Source organism: Dermacentor variabilis, chromosome 11 (genome assembly GCF_050947875.1).
Source record: "Dermacentor variabilis isolate Ectoservices chromosome 11, ASM5094787v1, whole genome shotgun sequence".
NCBI lineage: Eukaryota > Metazoa > Arthropoda > Arachnida > Ixodida > Ixodidae > Dermacentor > Dermacentor variabilis.
The window spans coordinates 6,944,908-6,962,742 of record NC_134578.1 but is presented as its reverse complement, the minus strand read 5'-3'; the positions used below and the strand labels follow the sequence as shown (position 1 = coordinate 6,962,742).

At 46.9% G+C, this 17,835-nt stretch overlaps 1 protein-coding gene across 1 annotated transcript; it reads left to right on the top strand.

Moving 5' to 3' along the window:
- The first annotated feature begins 7,499 nt into the window (after positions 1-7,499).
- LOC142564853 (uncharacterized) lies at positions 7,500-15,864 on the top strand. Its single transcript, XM_075676034.1, has 2 exons — positions 7,500-8,282; positions 13,844-15,864. Exons 1-2 carry the CDS (start codon positions 7,613-7,615, stop codon positions 14,182-14,184), a joined length of 1,011 nt encoding a protein of 336 aa, XP_075532149.1. The 5' UTR covers positions 7,500-7,612; the 3' UTR covers positions 14,185-15,864.
- The last annotated feature ends 1,971 nt before the right edge of the window (positions 15,865-17,835 follow it).

Below are 17,835 nucleotides of genomic sequence, written 5' to 3'. Positions count from 1 at the left end.
ACACCCGTTATTTAAAATAATCCCTGTCGGTGACTTTCCGAACGCCTTGCCTCTTTCGCCCGTTGCCACGGTGGCAGGCGATGGTCGAATTTTCGCCGCAGATATTGGAGGCGCCGATTCGAAGGGCGCGCGCTCTCGCACAGCCGAGTTCGTAGATGAGCACCGACTACAGTGTTTGCAGCTGTTCGCGACGAACGTGGTGTCACGCGAGAGCTGTGGGGCGTGCTAAGGTTTTCACGCTGTGCTGGTGGGGTGCTCGGGAAGGACTGCCCTCCTCCCTATTCACCCCTGCGGGAGAGGAGGATGGCAGTGACCTTTAGTGCCGGCGCTCGCGCGCTCCTGGAGACGACGCGCATATGACGAACCGGCTTGTACGAATAGTCACCTATATACTGTCTCTGCGGACGTACTGATCAACGACTCTGTTCTGTATGGAATTACGCAATGAAACAACGAACGATATCTGAATATCCTCACTGAAGCAATAAATGCCTTCAATATATATGTATTAGTGATAAGTGTGTTAATTGCAAGCGGAAACATTTGCGAATTGTTACTGATGTTGTTGATAACCCTTTTTTGAAGCGTGCGCTGCAGTGTTTGTGGATCCAACGAACACACGAGCGAGGTCCAGGGTTGTTAAGCGTTTTTTACTGTCTCTGTGAGCACACACGCGCGAAGCCAAGCCATGAGCCAGCCACCAATCGTGGACAGGAGCCAATTGGAGCGAAAAAAGGTGAGTGAAAACTAACAATTAAGATGAAATGATAATAATATAAGCTATATGATACCAGTAGCTATAAATACGGGAAGGAAGCCCTGTGCGACGTTGCATTGTTCACCGTCGCTTTGTTCTCCGACGACCGAAGCATCCATATGCTTGTAGGCCTAGATAATATATAACCGTACCCTCACGCTTCTTACGGTAAAAATAAGTATCCTTTGTTTGTAAACAAATAGATTAGGATATGACATCGTGTGGTAGGTTGGCATGTTGACGCTGCATCCTGGATTTTCATGTTATCTCGCCGTAGTAGAAAGGAAATTCCCGGGTTCTTTTCGTCATCATTGATGACGTAACTGTCTAGATTTAATTAGTGCCAATGTTTCCGGAGGTTGATAGCAAGAATGTGGTTAAAGAACTTCCGTACTGCTCCCCACCCATTCGTCTCCATATCCTGGGTGAATATCTTATGTAATCATGGTGAAATTTGTAGCGCGCACAGTAGACAAGGACGCAGAGAAGGTGGAGACACGAGCGCTTACTCACAGCTGTTTATTTTTGGAAAGATACAACATTTAAGCACCAGTTATCTGCACTGAGTATGCGCAAAACGAGTTATCAATTTATAAAAAACAGATTACAAACCTTCAAGCAGTATTCAAGAATACAAATTCTTTGTCAGTGATAGCAACCGATGGTTGACTGATGCATTTCTTTAACCATCGGTGCTATTCTAATGGTCCAACGGTTATCTAACCTCGGCATTACATGTGACCTGCCCAGCTCCATTTCTTTCTCTTAATATGAATTAGAATAACGGCTATACCCGTTTGCTCTCTCATTCTAGCCGCTCTTTCTGCCTCTTAACATTATGCCTAGCATTCTTCGCTTCATCGCTCTTTGCGTGGTCCTTAATTTGTTCTCAAGCTTCTTTGTGAGCCTTCAAGTCTCTCCCCCATATGTCAGCACCGGTAAAATGCACTGATTGTACACCTTCCTTTTCAATGATAGTGGTAAGCTTCTAGTCAGGAGCTGACAATGTCTGCCGTATCCGATTTAACCCATTTTTATTCTTCTGTAAATTTCTTTCTTATGATCAGGGTAAACTGTGAGTAATTGTCCTAGGTAAACGTATTCTTTTGCATGCTCTAGAGGCTGACTGGCGATTCTGAACACTTGTTCCTTTGCCAGGCTATTGATCATTACCTTTGTTTTCTGAATATTAATATTCAACCTCACTTAAGGTCCTCAATCATGTTGTAACTCGTCCCTAGAGTTGCTGAATAGGACAATGTCATTTGCAAACCAAAGGTTCCTGAGATAGTCGTCGTTGATCCTCACTCCTAAGCCTTCCCAGTTTAATAGCCTGAATACTTCTACCAAGCACGCACTGAATAGCATTGGAGAGATTGCGCCTCCTTTTGGTATACCCTTTCTTTATAGGTTACCTGCTTTTCTTGTGTAGAATTAAGGTAGCTGTGGAATATCTGTAGATATTTTTCAAGATATTTACGTAAGCATCCTGTACTCCTGGATTACGTAATGCTTTTATGACTGCTGGTATCTCTACTGAATCAAATGCCTTTTCGTAATCTATGAAAGCCATATATAGAGGCTGATTGTACGCTGCGGATTTCTTGATTACCTTATTAATGACATGAATGTGATCCATTGTAGAGTATCCTTCCCTGAAGCCAGCCTGTTCCCTTGGTTGGCTAAAGTACAGTGTTGCCTTTATTCTATTGGAAATTATTTTGCTGAATATATTATATAATACTGGAAGTAAGCTAGTAGGCCTATAATTTTTTAATCCTTTCATGTCTCCCTTGTTGCGAATTAGTACAATGTTTGCATTCTGCCTGTTTTCTGGGAACCTTGCAGTCAATAGACACTCCGTATAGAAAGCCGCCAGTTTTCCAAGCATTATGTCTTCTTCATCTTTGATTAAATCGACTGTTATTCCATCTTTTCCTGCCGCTCTTCCCCGTTTCATGTCTTGTAAGTCCCTTCTGACTTCATCGCTAGTTATAGGGGCAGTTTCTGTATCCTGTGCATTACTGTTTCGAATGGAGGTATCCTGCCTCCTCTGGGTACTGTACAGGTCAGTATAAAATTATTCGGCTGCTTTTGCTATACCTTCGGGATGGCTGATGATATTACCCTGCTTGTCTTTCAGTGCATACATCTTGGTTTGTCGTATGCCAAGTTTCCTTCTCACTGATTTCATGATGTGTCCATTCTTTAGTGCTTCCTCAGTCTTTCTCAAGTTATAATTTCGAATATTTCTTATTTTCTTCTTGTTGACCAATTTCGACCGTTCCACGAATTCTATCTGACCTCTTGAGTTGGACACTTTCATTCTTTGTCGTTTCTTCATTAAGTCCTTTGTTACTGGGGAGAGCTTACCTATACTGAGTGCCTTGGTGCCTTACATCCCACTCCAATCGCTGCTTCTGAAGCCAGCCTAGTTGCTGTTTCATTCATTACCTCTATGCCATCATCTCTCTGTTCTAAGGGTGCATATCTGTTTGCGAGTACCAGCCTAAATGGGTCTGCTTTCACCTTTACTGCGTCTAGGTGGGCCTGTTTCGTCTTGATCAATTTTACTCTCTCTTCAAATTGAGGTGAATTCTAGACCTCACTAATCTATGATCACTGCAATTTACCCTCCTTATCACTTCTACATCCTGCACTATACTGGGATTGGCAGTAAGTATGAAATCAATTTCATTCCTTGTTTCCCCGTTAGGGCTTTTTCAAGTCCACTTTCTGTCGCTACGCTTGCTGAAAAAAGTGCTCATTATTCGCAGCTTATTCCTTTCTGAGAATTCTACCAGCATCTCTCCTCTAGCGTTCCTATAATGGACACCGTAGTTTCCAATTGCTTCTTCACCAGCCTGCTTTTTCCCCCAATTTCGCATTGAAGTCGGCCATTACTACAGTAAACTGAGTTTTTACTTTTCTCATCGCTCATTCAACATCTTCATAAAGCTGATCTACTGTATCATCATCGTGACTGGATGTTGGAGCGTAGGCTTGTGCTACCTTTAATCTACACCTCTTATTAAGTTTGATTACGACTACTGCTACCCTCTCATCAATGATGAATTCGTCAATGCTTCCCGCTATGTCCTTATGGATTAGGAATCCTATCCCATATTGCTTCTTATCTGGAAGACTTCTATAGCAGTTATGCGAAAAAGAGAAGTGAGGCGTGCAGACAGGACACAAAAGTAGAGAAGTGGACAACACGAACTCAACACGTACTCTTGTGTCCTGTCTGCACGCCTCACTTCTCTTTTTTGCATAGTGAATCCTTACCAACTAGCTCAGCTTTCTGTCCTTCTAAGCTTCTATAGCAGAGGACATGGTCGTTATTCAGCACTGCATACGCCTCACCAGTTCTTCTAATCTCGCTAAAGCCAATGCTATCCCAAACAATGTCTGATAGTTCCTCAAAGAGACGTGCTAAGCTGGCCTGACTCGAAAGAGTTCGGCTGTTAAAGGTTGCCAGGGTCAGTTTCCATTGGCGGCCTGTCCGGATCCAGAGTTTCTTAGCACCCTCTGCTGCGTTACAGGTCTGACCACCACCTTGGCTGGTGCTCCGCAGCTGTTGGGGTCTGAGAGCCATGGGTTGATTGTAGGAATCATGAGGGAGGAATCATAAGTGAATTTCATTCGTTTCACATGACATATATGCACATGAATTTTTTTCGTGAACGATAAACACATGTATCACTTACATGTGGCTTTTTTTCAGTTTGCTGTGAAAGGCGAATATATCGCGCATTTTCCTTTGAAACTTTCTGTGAGCGACACAGATGTTGGAAGCACAGGCGCTGTGCGCTCAATGTCAGTTCTTTTGTCCTCGTGTTTCTTTTCGATCAACCAGCTGTTGTCAAGATCTGCCAACAAGCCTACGTCACCACCCTTGTTTTTAGATCACGGTGACCTTTTTCAGTGACTTAGGTGCCGCCAATTTCAGCTGCTGCAATAACTTGTACTTTTCCTTTCTTGTATCCCTCACGCATCTTTCCATCATCAAAAGAATCACACCGGAAGTTAAGGAGGCGGACGTGCGATAAAGTTGCACCAACATAACGAACTTTTGTACCAGTTCACGCGACATTCGTAAAACGGGCTCAAATTCGTAAACGTTACGAAAAATTCTGGAGAGTTGGCAGGTATGCCGTTGGGAAACGCACATAGACCGATGCCAGATTTGCCAGATTTGTCCAGATTCGTCTTTAAGTAATATTGTAAAAAAAAAGACGTAGCATTGACCAAGGCATGTCCACTTTTGATTGAATTAACCCCACGTGCGTACCTTCAAACAGTGTCACGGCGTATAGCAGAGGCCAAGAAGCAGAAAGAGTGCATGAAGAAGAACTCTTCTATTGAGAAAACTTAGCCCTGAATGAAAAATAAAACGAAATCACAGCGATAACGCATGCACGGTCGTCGAATGTAACTTCACGGGTCAAGGCGATCCGGTATTTATCTAACATAATTCATCACCGTACATTCCGATTATTCGCTGGTGCTCACATAGATTCCAAGACGTACTAACACTATTCGCGTCGCACGTGACAATTTGAATGAACGCGCTTTATCACCATCAAATTCACGACAACATTCACGAAGTTTCATGTGCTGAAAGCGATAACCCGTTAACAGCGACAGTTGGGTGAAACTGGTCGCCAGCAAAAAGTAAAAGGCGCGCGGCTGTAATGCTAAACAAAATCCACCGTCGAATGGTGAGCGGAACTTGCAAATTTCAGCTCACCGTTCCCCAGTGGGTTTAAGAGCCACTTTTCCGGCTTAGCGCTCAGTGCGACTGATTCAGCACTTAAACCGCGAGAAGGGGTTTCCGCAATGACGTATCGTATATACAACTGTCATACCCACTGTGGCACGGACGCAAGTTATTGCTTTTTCTGCGTCTTTGCTTGGTATATTCTTATTCCCGTGACATTCGTGCTTATGAAGTACTATAAAACTGTTCGAAAAATATTCAAGCGGTTATCATAGGACCTTATACAATTTGCTACATTCGAAATACTCGAGTATTCGCGCATCCATATGCAACTGCCAGACTTCGCCGTGGTGGCCATGGAGTGTCCGCAATCGTTAGGCTCGAATAGAAACCTGTCTAAGCGATGGCGTCGGTGTGAAGCAACTCCTGTGCTTGCTTCTCAGAACGCTCCTCTGTTTTCTTTGAATTGCTTTTCATTTCATGGCGAAACAGGTCACGACAAGCCCGCTGCAACTTGCCTTGCCGAGTTGGCTTGCGTAGCGTCCGACGCTGCTGAGCTGCTCTCCCCAATCAATCAGTCAATCAATCAATCGATCAATCAATACGTCTTTCCATATATAATTCCATATATCATTCCATCTCTCATTCCATCTTTCTTTCCATCCGTCCATCCATCCGTCATTCCATCCATAAATACATCTTTCTATCCATCATTCCATCCATCTTTCCATCCATGTTCAATCTTTCCACCCATCCATCTTTCCATCCATCCATCTTTCCTTCCACACATCTTTCCTTCCAACCATACATCCATCCGTCTATGTAAGGTTTCGCTTAGCATCCGCGAGACACCCGGCAGAATCCCCAGATTTTGAAACACTGTCGTATAGGAGTGGATGACATTCGCCGCCTTTCAGTGTGATCGCAATGCGCATCACTTATAGCAAGGCTTGTATACTGTACATTTTAGCGAAGCCGCTTTGATTCACAGATTTCCACGACGTCCTGCATGCATACTAACTGTACCACCTCCAGTATTGACGGAAGTGTTCGCTGTTACTCTATTGTATAAATAAGCAACACATTCAAGAGTTCGGCAAAAATTTGTCTGGTTAAGCAACAGGTTATAAAAAAAATATTCTTGTTAAGTCAAGAGCTAATTAACTCTTCAGTTATGGTGGCACAATTATAACTATAACCTAACCTCGAAAACGTCAATAAACTTTTGACTTACCAGAAGCCTTTTTCATGATTAAGTTACACAAAAGGCCTCTCATTTGAGGCCTCTCAGGCCTCTCAAAAAAGGCCTCTCAGGCAGGCCTCGTAGTGCACCGCTACAGGATAACCCTTATGCATCACCCTAATGGATCATTGCAGATTAGAAAACAACGTTCTTTGAACAACTGCAAACAGTTAGGCGGGGACCACTACAGCCCGTCAAATACCTAGCCCTTCTTGGATAGGAGGCTTCCGGCCTAGTAGCTACGTGGTGTGTCGTCAAGACTGTCGCCTATCCCACCCTGTTGAATATTGATTGCCCTCGACGCTTTTTCGGCCCTCTTTAATGAGACTCAAACATATACAAAAAGACAGGGGAGACAAGTTGCGTTAAGCGAATGTAAAAAAAAATTGTAGCACCTATCCTCATCTCATCTAACGGTTGAGAAATCAATAACTGTGAAAGGGTTCATACGCCGTGTCGGAGTCGCGAAGAAAAGCTGAGTGAGAAGCCAGACAGGAGTGGTCCTCGTTTGGCAGAGGAGAGATTCCGCATTATCCCACGGGGCCACTTTACCCGCGAACTCCATACTTTGTGGCTTCGAGACAATGCTCTGAGCACTTTGTAGAGGCGGGCAGACGGCCGGGAAATCCCGCATGGGCGGCACGACGTCCCCGAAGCATCGTTGGCTGAGAGCTGTGTCGCCGCCAGGAAGTCCAGCCGGAGGAACCATTAGGCTTTTCTTCTTGACCTTGGCCACTTGTGTGGCTGCAGGGCTCGCTTTGCAAAGGGTGGACAGTGCAGCTTCAGCGGCAGCCCCGGGGCGTTGATCCCGTTGCGGCTGCTGCAGCGACCCTTTTGTACAAAGTGTTGAGCGCGCAATGTAATTGCGGGGTCGCGGCCGAACACATGAATGGCGCGGTGGTCCAGAAAGGCTAGAACTGGTTTCCGAGGCGAGGAGGGGGGGGCCTCCGTAAACGGCCACGCATCATCGGCTAGCGGCGACCGAGAATCTGCACGGCAGGACAGCGGCCGTCGCCGCCGCGCCCACCCCACCCGGAAGGGCACGGGCCGGCCCGCTAAGCAGCAGCAGCAGAAGCGGCGGCGGCACTGCACTGCTAGCCGCATTCAAGGCCGCCGCGGCGGCGGCGAGAGGTTGTCCCCGACGCAGCGCTGTCCCAGTCCCCCGAGCGTGCCACTGACGCCCCCGCTGAGCTCCGCGAGAGACAGGGTCAAGGTGCGGCCACGTCTTCGGCGGCAGGCATCTCAAGGCCCGTTGTCCGCCGACCTGATCCCGGCACAGTCGGCGATGGAGCGGCTGCCGCTGCTGTTCGTCCTCGCGGTCGCCGTGCAGGCGGCGGTGCGCGAGAGGGAGGACCCGCCGTCGGCGGGCTGCCAGCTGGGCGCCAAGCTGTTCGGCCACGGGGCCCGCGTGCCGCGCTCGGACCCCTGCGAGCGCTGTCTCTGCTTCGCGGCGCAGGTCATCTGCTGGCAGGAGCGGTGCCCCAACCAGACCAAGGCCGGCTGCCGCGAGCGACGGATGCCCGGCGTCTGCTGCCCGGCGCTGGAGTGCAGTGACGCGCGTGAGTCAGTTTGCTCCCCTTCTTCGCGCACCCTGAGCCGCCGGGCTGGAGAACGGCGCACCGCTGGCCCGGCGCCACTATAGATAGCCAAGTGCCGTGAGAGTACACCTGGATCTGCCAATTCGAAGAGCTATTGGACAAACGAGGCTAAAAAGCGACGGCACGGCCGTATCTGCGTCTGTTGGACTCGTGTATACACACACCTAATTTATCCGCCAACCCATGTGCACAGCCCAAGCACGCAGGAGAAAGGCCTCTCGTTAGGAACTGAAATGTATAGCGTAAATGTACACTTGAAATGAGTCAGTGCGCTACTGTAAAAAGAAAACACGATTTGTTTGAGGTGAACAAAGAAGTTGGGACGCTAAAGCATTCTCAGTGTAACAAAAACCGTTCAATCGTCTTCACATTATTCGTTCAAGAGCAATAGACGCCTCAAGAGCGTGGAGTAAGAGGATGAACTGTATTCCCAAGCCCTTGCACGCGCACTCTTAAAACGCAGTATTAGCCGATGTGCATAATCATGGGCTCAATTTTCTATAGGTCAAAGCTGTTCGGGGCTGAGTAGATAGACCTTAATGAAAGTGGATCACCGCAGACCATCATGTTGAAAACACCAATTATTGAGCGCGGCTGCTGGCACTATAGGTAAAAGATTAGCTCTGTTTCTGCGTAACGATAAGATTTCCAATAGACAAAAGGATGCAAGGGTCGAACACAAAGCCCTTGAAGAATCTGCACGTGACACGGCAACGTGCACATGACCAATTCTCCCCGAAAGGGCCTCCTAATTAATATATTGCGAGTGCCCGTTGCGTGACCAGGAATAACTTCAGAACAGAATATCCGCGTCTCACTGGTGTCTCACACCCAGAGCGTCGCCACTAACATAAACATACTTCGATTCTAACTCCCGAACGTGAAACTGCCATCTGCCAAGAAAATTAAAATGCTGCAATCCTTCCCTCCGTTCTGAAAACCTATTTGGCTTGTTATATCCCCAACCAAGTCGAGGTAGCGGGTGCCTTCTTTCCTTGCTAATGATAAATACGCTTCCCGTGTGCAATAGCAGTTCACCCGGCGACGTTCCGCTCACTGGCAATAACATTCACTCGGGTGCGAGTGCCAAGACTGCAGACCACGTTAATTTATCCTTTCAAACTAAGATAACACCAATCCTTGTAATATAGCAAATAACTTGTACGAACATATCAGTGCAACACATAACTAGACAGTTCCACTTACAGGCGTAACAGGCAGCCAAGAACGTATCGTGTGCTGTCGCCGATTGGATTAGAATCATTCGTCAAACAGCGCACACATCCTCACCGCATCTGAAAGACATTTGCGGGACGATGCGGACGACTTCGCCGTCAGCTGTCCTGCGACGGACGTGCAGCGCTCGAAGGCAGAATATCTGAATGCCAGAGTCATGGTTTCTGCAGCGTCATGGGTTTGTTGGCAGGCATTCTCAGTCAACATGCCACGTAGTACGCAGGGTGTTTCAGCGAACACTTTCGAAATTTTTCAAGGGTTGCCTGTGGCAGATAGCTCAATTCTAGTTTATGAGCCGGTTTACCCGAAGCGGCGGACACTACATGCACAAAAAATTGAATTTCAAAATCGGCTAATTAACAAGAATTCACTAATTAACATTTAGCTAATTATCTTGCAATTTACAAATTCTAGCAGTGAGCTTCGCAAGGCAGATCCACTTGGAACGAATTCTCAGGACGACACCAGTTTCGGTATATAAATTCCCGAACATTGCGGAGAAATGCATTGGCGTTCCAGTTAATTGTGTGCTTCAGTGCATGAAACGACGTTTTGTTAACAAATTAACTGGAACGCCAATGCATTTCTTCTCAAAGTTCGGGAATTTATATCTCGAAACTGGTGTCATCTTGAGAATTCGCTCCAAGTGGATCCGCCTTGTGAACTCCACGGCTAGAATTTGTAAATTGCAATATGGGCCATAGCTAGTGTAATTAGTTAAAAACTTAAATAGTGAATTTTTATTAACTAGTCGATTTTGCAGCTCAATTTTTTATGCAAGTATTTTCTGCCGCTTCGAGTAGACCAGCTCATGAACTAGAATTCTGATAGCTGCCGCAGGCAAATTTTAAAGATTTTTGGAAGTGTTCGCTGAAACACCCGGTATTTGGTTCTGATGCCACCTACTTGGAAATAGTACGGCACTGCCTCCTCCTCAGAAAGCACAAAAAGCCGAGGAGAAAGCTGTGAACAGAGTGCTGAACTTAAACAATTTTTTTTCTTTTCAAAAAGCATCGATATATACACATGCCAAAAACAAGTACAACAGCCATGCGCGGAAGACGATAATATCGCAGATGGAAAGTGTACGCGCTCGGCAGGCACACCAGCCGCGATTACCATCGACGACGGTTCACGCCGTCGATGTTCAAAAGGGCCCGTTGTACGAAAAATTTAAGTCCAGAAGGGATTGGGTTTGCTGGTGGAACACAGCTTAATGTTTTTTGAGCAAGATGGTAACGCGATCGACAATTGAACTGTTTTGTAGTTTTTGTTATGGTGCACTCGCAGGGCAGGGGACTGACGCGACGCAACGGAAAAAGTAGTGAAACAGCACACCGCAAAACTAGCAACTGACATTTCTTTGTAGATCTCAAGGATTGTGCATACAGGAAGATAAGTTTCAGGCATGCCGAAAGGGGCACAACCGAAAGCAAAACGTAAAACCCACCATGCAAAAGTTCTGCAAGACGATAGTAGCCTCGTGTAAAAAAGTAAAAATTCACAATCACATGGTGGGTATATTCTCATACGTATTTTTGTATATAAACTACCTTTTACGTTCTCGGTCGAACCATCGCACTGCTTTAAATTTTTTACGTTTAGCGTCCCCCCCCCCCCTGCATTAAAATATACGAGGTGTCTCAGCTAGCGAACACTTTCAAAGGAATTCTTTTTAACTTGCCTGTGGAAAATTGAACAATTCTACTCCTTGAGCTGGTACGTCTACTCGAAGAGGTGCATGTTACTTGGACAAATAACTGAAACACACAATCGACTAATTAGTAAAAATCTCCTAATTAAGTTTTTAGCTAGTTACCTTATGGCACATATCGTAATTTACGAATTCTAGCGGGTGTGGCTGCAATGCATATCCATTTGAAAAGAACTGAATGGATGACACCATTTACGAGATATGCGCCGTCAAACTTTGGGTAAAAATGCACTGTCGTTCAACCTACTTAACAAGGAGGAGACAAAGGAGAGGAAAGACAGGGAGGTTAGCCAGTGTAAGTACCGGCTGGCTACCCTGTGCTGGGGAAAGGGGTAAAGGGAATAAAAGGAGAAAGAAGAAGAAACAAAGCGTCGTTTTATGCATTGAAGCACGAAGCTTACGGGGAAGCCAGTGCATTTCTCCGCAAAGCTCGGGAATTAATGTCTCGAAACTGGTGTCATCCTGAGGATTCCTTCCAAGTGTATCCGCCTTGTAATCTCCACGGTTGGAGTTGTATATTGCAATACCTGCCATAAGGTAACTATAGTTAAACATTGAACACAGAATTAGTGATTTTTTTGTTTACTTAGTCGATTATGCGTTCCACTTCCTTGTGCAAGTAATGCCCGCCTCTTCGAGTAGATCAGCTCATGAACCAGAATTGTGCTATCTACCGCAGGCAATTTTAAAATAATTTCGAAAGTGTTCGCAGAAGCACTCGGTATACGTTTTACCGCACGTCTTGTGAATACGTTAGAGAAACACTACGCTACATGGCACGTACGGCTGTTTATGTATGATACTTTGGCCATCGTTATTTCTTTTTCAGGCTTCTTCCGCTTTTTGTTGATCGGCACGGCACATACAGACATCTTGTTCGGGGCTGCCAACGCTACATTAGGCTTATATCTTGCAGCAACATTTTAAAGCGATTTAAGGCGACGAATGGACTACTTCGGTTTTTGAAAAAGACGGGATTGGACAAGCGGCTGTGACAGTGATATCACGTACCACGCCAGACTGATGGACTCAAACGGACGATGTGTGTGTGCTGTGCTATGCGCTCTCTCTCTCTCTCTCTCACTTCCCCATCTTTCATCGCCCCTACCCCTCTCCCATGTGTAGGGTAGCAAACCGGTTAAGCTAAACTGGTTAACCTCCCTGCCTTTCCTTCTCCACTTTTTCCTTCCTTCCTTCCTTAAAGCGATAGCTTTGTAGCGGCTTTCTCCGGGTTTGCGTAGTTGGCGGAGGGCTCGGTACAATTATTGGAATGCATCATGTAACCACGCAAACGACAACGGACGAGGAAAGAAACACACAGGACAGGCGCGGAACTTCAACTCTGTTCTGTGTTTCTTTCCTCGTCCGTTGTCATTTGCGCGGTTACATGATGCATTCCAATAACGACCACCAACTAGCCTGCCTCTCCCTGTTAAATAGGCTTGGTACAAAATGGTGACAGGAGTGAGGAGGGGGACAATAAAAAGCGCAGAAGGAAGCGCAGAGAAGGAAAAAGGGGGGCGTGTGATTGGTTGGCGTATGCGATGATGTCACGCACGTAGGAAGAGGAGGTAGCCCATGGTCTAGCGAAATTGTGAGAAACACTTCAGGGTAACCGGAAAGGCGTACGAAACACAGGCACAAGTTTTGTGCGCTTGACTTTTCTTACCATGAATCCCTACCTGCAGCTATGCTTAGCTTTCTGTCGGTGAATATTGCACGAAGGTGCTAGGAGCTAGCGCCGACTATTATACGCAAGTTCTTGTTCGAAGCGGCGAGGAGTGTTTATCCATGAAAGGTTATGTATACATGCCAGATGTTCGCTTTGGTGCTCTAAACACAAGTGATTAATTCTGCTAAGCTACAATATGAAGTGAACATAGCGCTGAGCACTTAAGTAGGACCTCCAAGACGGGACTCTGTTATTATAGCGAGACGAGCCAGCGGAGTCGGAATCCGGACAGAGACAACCCGAGCCGACAGCGTTTACATGAACTCGCTCCCGTGGGACCGAGATCACTCTTCGCCGAAGCGCAGTAACAACGCGCGGACAGTGCATCGGCATTCATGCAGTTGCTAGCTGCGAACCAATTTTTTACAGACACGTTGCGAAAGTATTGCTGATTAAACTTACTCTGTGCAGTCGCGGTGCTATTTTGGACGGTGTCAAATTTCGACGTATTATCAAATTTTGTGATGATGGCATTGTGAGCCAGTCACAGAGGGCCGTAACAACCATCTGGGACAATCCGCGGTGAAAAGATGGCGAACATAGGGGAAAGCATATTTAGCGCCAGCAAACAAGGACGGAAGGGAGACGCGCATTGTGTTGTCGTCTCCCTTCCTTCCTTGTTTGCTGGCGCTAAATATGCTTTCAGTTTACCAACACGCCCAGCAAATGGCAATGAACATAGGGGAATTCGACAACGCCTAGAACATCATTCTCGGTTCGGCTCATGGTGAATGGCTTGTAGACTGACCGGCTACAGTGTTTACGTTGGCGCGCTACGCCAAACTACGCGTCTTTGTCGCTTCCATTTAAACACCCTTGCGTGACGGCACCTCTTTGCAGCCGCGGCCGAGAAAGCAGGGCCGGCCGTTGCTGCAGCCGCAGCCGCAGCACCCGATCCAATTCGAGCCGAGCCGGTCGTCGTGGAGGCCGCCCTTCACGAAGGGCAGCAACACCCGGGGCAACAGGGCTGCGTCCTGGGCGGACAGCGGTTCGCGCTGGGCGACCTGGTGCCCCGGGCCTCGGGTCCCTGCATGCAGTGCCGCTGCGCCGACGGACCCCGGCTTCTGTGCCGGGCCACGCCGTGCGGGGGGCCCGTCATGCTGGGCTCGTCCTCGCCTCGCCGGCCACCGCCGCCGACGCACACCGTGCGCCGGGTAACACCCACACTGGTGCTGCCCTGACGACGCACATCGGCACGTCGGTCGGCGTCCAGAGTCATCCGCAGTTCTCGAGACACACCGGTTGCCACCCCTAAATCCGGTCATAATCCACGCCCGTCTTCTTGGACACTATTTCAATCAAGAAACAGAAAGCGAACTGCAAGTGTTCATCATAGGGTCACCATCATGAAGTTGACGGCTGTTCCACAGTCGTCGCGGCAAGGCGCTGACATCGAAATCTGAACACGTATACCAACGCTGGTCATTGGGACGAGCAGAACTTGCAGGGAGTTTCGCAGATGGTATGATAAGGGAACAACGCTGACCGTTACGACCACGCCACTTCCGACGAACGCTCGCAGCTACATCTTCCGCGACGCTCCATAGGCCGGATTTTAGCATTACATCCCTTGACGCTTCAATCCTTGTGTGATCCGAAATGTTAGTACTGAAAAGCAGCTTCTTGGTCGTACTGACTCGAAGCCGTGCGGTGCGGAATATCAACGCGGTGGTTCTTGTCCCCGCTACCGCATGCATGTATGCACCTTGATGGCGGGCATCCTGTTAAACGCGTGAAGATAGAGGAAGGGACCTGTTTCACTTAAGTTTCAGTCTGTATGCTTTGAAGAATTTGTAAGTGCAAGAAATCTGCTCGGCAGTTTTTTGTGCATCAAATTGTAAGTCGCGATTTTCTTGTCCTAGGCTTCTTCTCCCCGAAGGAGACCTGAGCTAGTATCTGAGACGAATTTTCAAATTAAGCGTGCGTAGTGCTCAGAAATGGACAAACCAGTTCCAAAGAAACACGAGTGTCGCATCAAGAGTTTGCAAACTGTCATGAGAGCATGCTGAACTGTCAACGTGATGTTCCAAGCTACGCTGGCAGTTGCGCTCGTGGTCGTTTAGCTGACAGCAAACCTCGGATTCACTCAGATCTTCCTATACAGCTACGCCGTTTGAGAGAAAGTAAGTGTCTACCGTTCAGGCGAGAAAATGTCATTTGCGGAGCAGTCCTAGCTCCGCCTGAATGTAAGAAAGTATAAAGCGTACAATTTTCTGTTGAAAAAAAAAAAAGCAGAAAGAACGAGCGGTAAATGACCGGCGGCAAACCAAGTATCGCATTCATGCATCATGTGTAACTCAAATCAGCGACTCGTAGGATCATTCTCATGAACACACTATATCATCCCAACTTGTCATGGAAGTGCGGTTCCGTGATTAAGTGTATATTATGTTATTGTCGTTACACTGAAACCACACCAGGCCGTCTTTCACCTCGTCCCAAAGGCATCCGCTTCCGAGCTCTGACCGTTTCCACAGCGTCCAGAGAGTTAGAGGTTGATCGATTGAAACGTGCCCCAAAGTTGGCCTTCTTCAGAGTACACTGGTCGTGAACGTAACCAGTATTAGACAGAATTCGGTGCAGTAATGGTGATGATGCCGCAACGGTCAGCCCACATCAATGTCAAATTACTCAACGTGAATGCGCGGGCATGTAGTAGTGCTGGCAGCTGGCGGCAAATGTTTAGCTGGCGATGACCGCGACTGTCGTCGGTCGAGAACTGCGCTGGTACCGGCCGCAGTACCGAGATGTGGGCATTGGAGTCGGGGGAGAGAACGTACCGTTGTTTCCTCCGCAGATTTTGTGGCACGGCTCCCTATACCTAAGCTATCTAATAAAACAACAAACTGTACCACCACGTGCTTACCCGATTAATGTTTGATATATATATATATATATATATATATATATATATATATATATATATATACCAGAATTACGAAGGAACAGCGCCAACGAAGGCGATCACAAGTGGGGAGAGAACGACACAGGACAAGCGCCAATCGTCTTCGTTGGCGCTGTTCCTTCGTAATTCAAGTATGCACCATTTAGCCCAAATGAATGTTGTCCTGAAATATATATACCACACGGCCATGAACGACAGCTGGACGGGTGGATTACGTTTGCACATAATGGCTTCTGAAACGATATTGGAGCCGTAAAGAAGAAAAAAACACTCAGACAACCGCTGCTAAGAGGTGAAATTTATTCCTGTCATACAATTATATACGCTCTATCTGCATGCTGTTTTGACGTATTCCCGAAACCGACTTCAGAATATTACATTGCTGGGCTAGTCGGTGCCGCGTTTTGGGCAAGGAGGAGCGCTAAACTGTTACGGCAAGGCAGAGAAGTTGACACTTGTCAAATTCCTGTCGGGTGTCTGGAACTTTTTTCTCGGCTACCTGGAAAGACACCCGACAGGTAAGACCGACGTCCTTCCTGCCAATTTTTTCTAGCTGTCTTTCATTGCCGCTTTAGCGCTCCCCTTTGCCGAAAAGGCGTAACGAAATAAAGAAACTGTTTGTCCGATAACAATCCAAACAAGACAGAGGGTCACAGCAAGGTGTCTATAAGACGTCTACAGTAGTCAAACAAAGGATGGCTCTGGAGCCAACGTTTCGACAAGGGCACTTGGGTCCTGACAACGAGGGCCCTTGCGAAGACAGGTCCCATTGAAATGTTGGCTCGCGAGACAATTAACCCTTCGTCGACCAGTTTCCGCAGTAACAAGTTGCTGTACCTCTGTATTTTTGTAGTAAGATCAAGTGTCCGCGACTTGTATAGACGGATCTCAGGGTCACCTAGGGCTCACCACGCTTATCAAATCAGTTACTCGTCAGCTAGCGTTCCAGTCTTAACTACGTTCTTCGTTGTCTTGGCAAATCAGTTACTAGTCAGCTAGCGTTCCAGTCTTAACTACGTTCTTCGTTGTCTTGGCTTTCATTGCTGCTGTATAATATGAACTAGCATGAACTTGACCACTCTAACGTTACTATAACATTTTAACTGCCTAAAGACATGTAGTCAACGAAATGAGTAACTTGTTTTAAAAATTAACTTCACACTATATCAGGAGCTCAAAGAAAGAAAAATTGGGAACGTAAAAAGCATTTCTAAGTTAAAAATTCGGGTCTACAAATGTGGGCACAATTTGCGAAAACATCTCGAGAGCTGCTTGCGCCCGTCTTCATTATTATTCTTTTAACGGCCGCCTCAGCCGATGCATCACACCCTTCTTTGAAAGCAGGGTAAAGCATAATGTACGCTGATAAACTGCGTGATGTGAGTGCCTCGGAGTGTTTCACCGAGGCGCACTTTGCTTTAGAAGAAAGTGTCCTCAAATGTGGACAGCGGTATCGAACGGAAACATTTGCAAGAACGCTCGCATATCGCAAGAACGCGATATGCCGTCCTCTTTTGGAAGCGGAGTAAGCCATGGTCCAGGGCTGAGAAAGGTACGTGATCTTATTGCCTCGCAGCATTTCACTCAGGAGTACTTGGATTTAGAAAAAGTGTCCCCAAATGTAGACAGTAGTAGCGTAGAGGCAAAGCTTGCCGCGCGCTGGACCAATGTAACGGTTAGTCACGCGGTTCTCTCATTCTGATATGCGTCTAACTTACGAAGCAAGAAATCCAGAGTTCCTGTTACGCAGTCGAGGTCAGCATATTCTCGCGAACAGAGCCCATCACTTCATGATAGCTGAGCCTTGGCTTGTAATGACTCTTAGCCTGATGAGTATCTCCTGGTTATTTCTTAAGATAAATAATTTCATGTATTCAATTTTTTACTTATAATTGGCACTTCAGTGCGCGTGTAAAGTCGGCGTTTG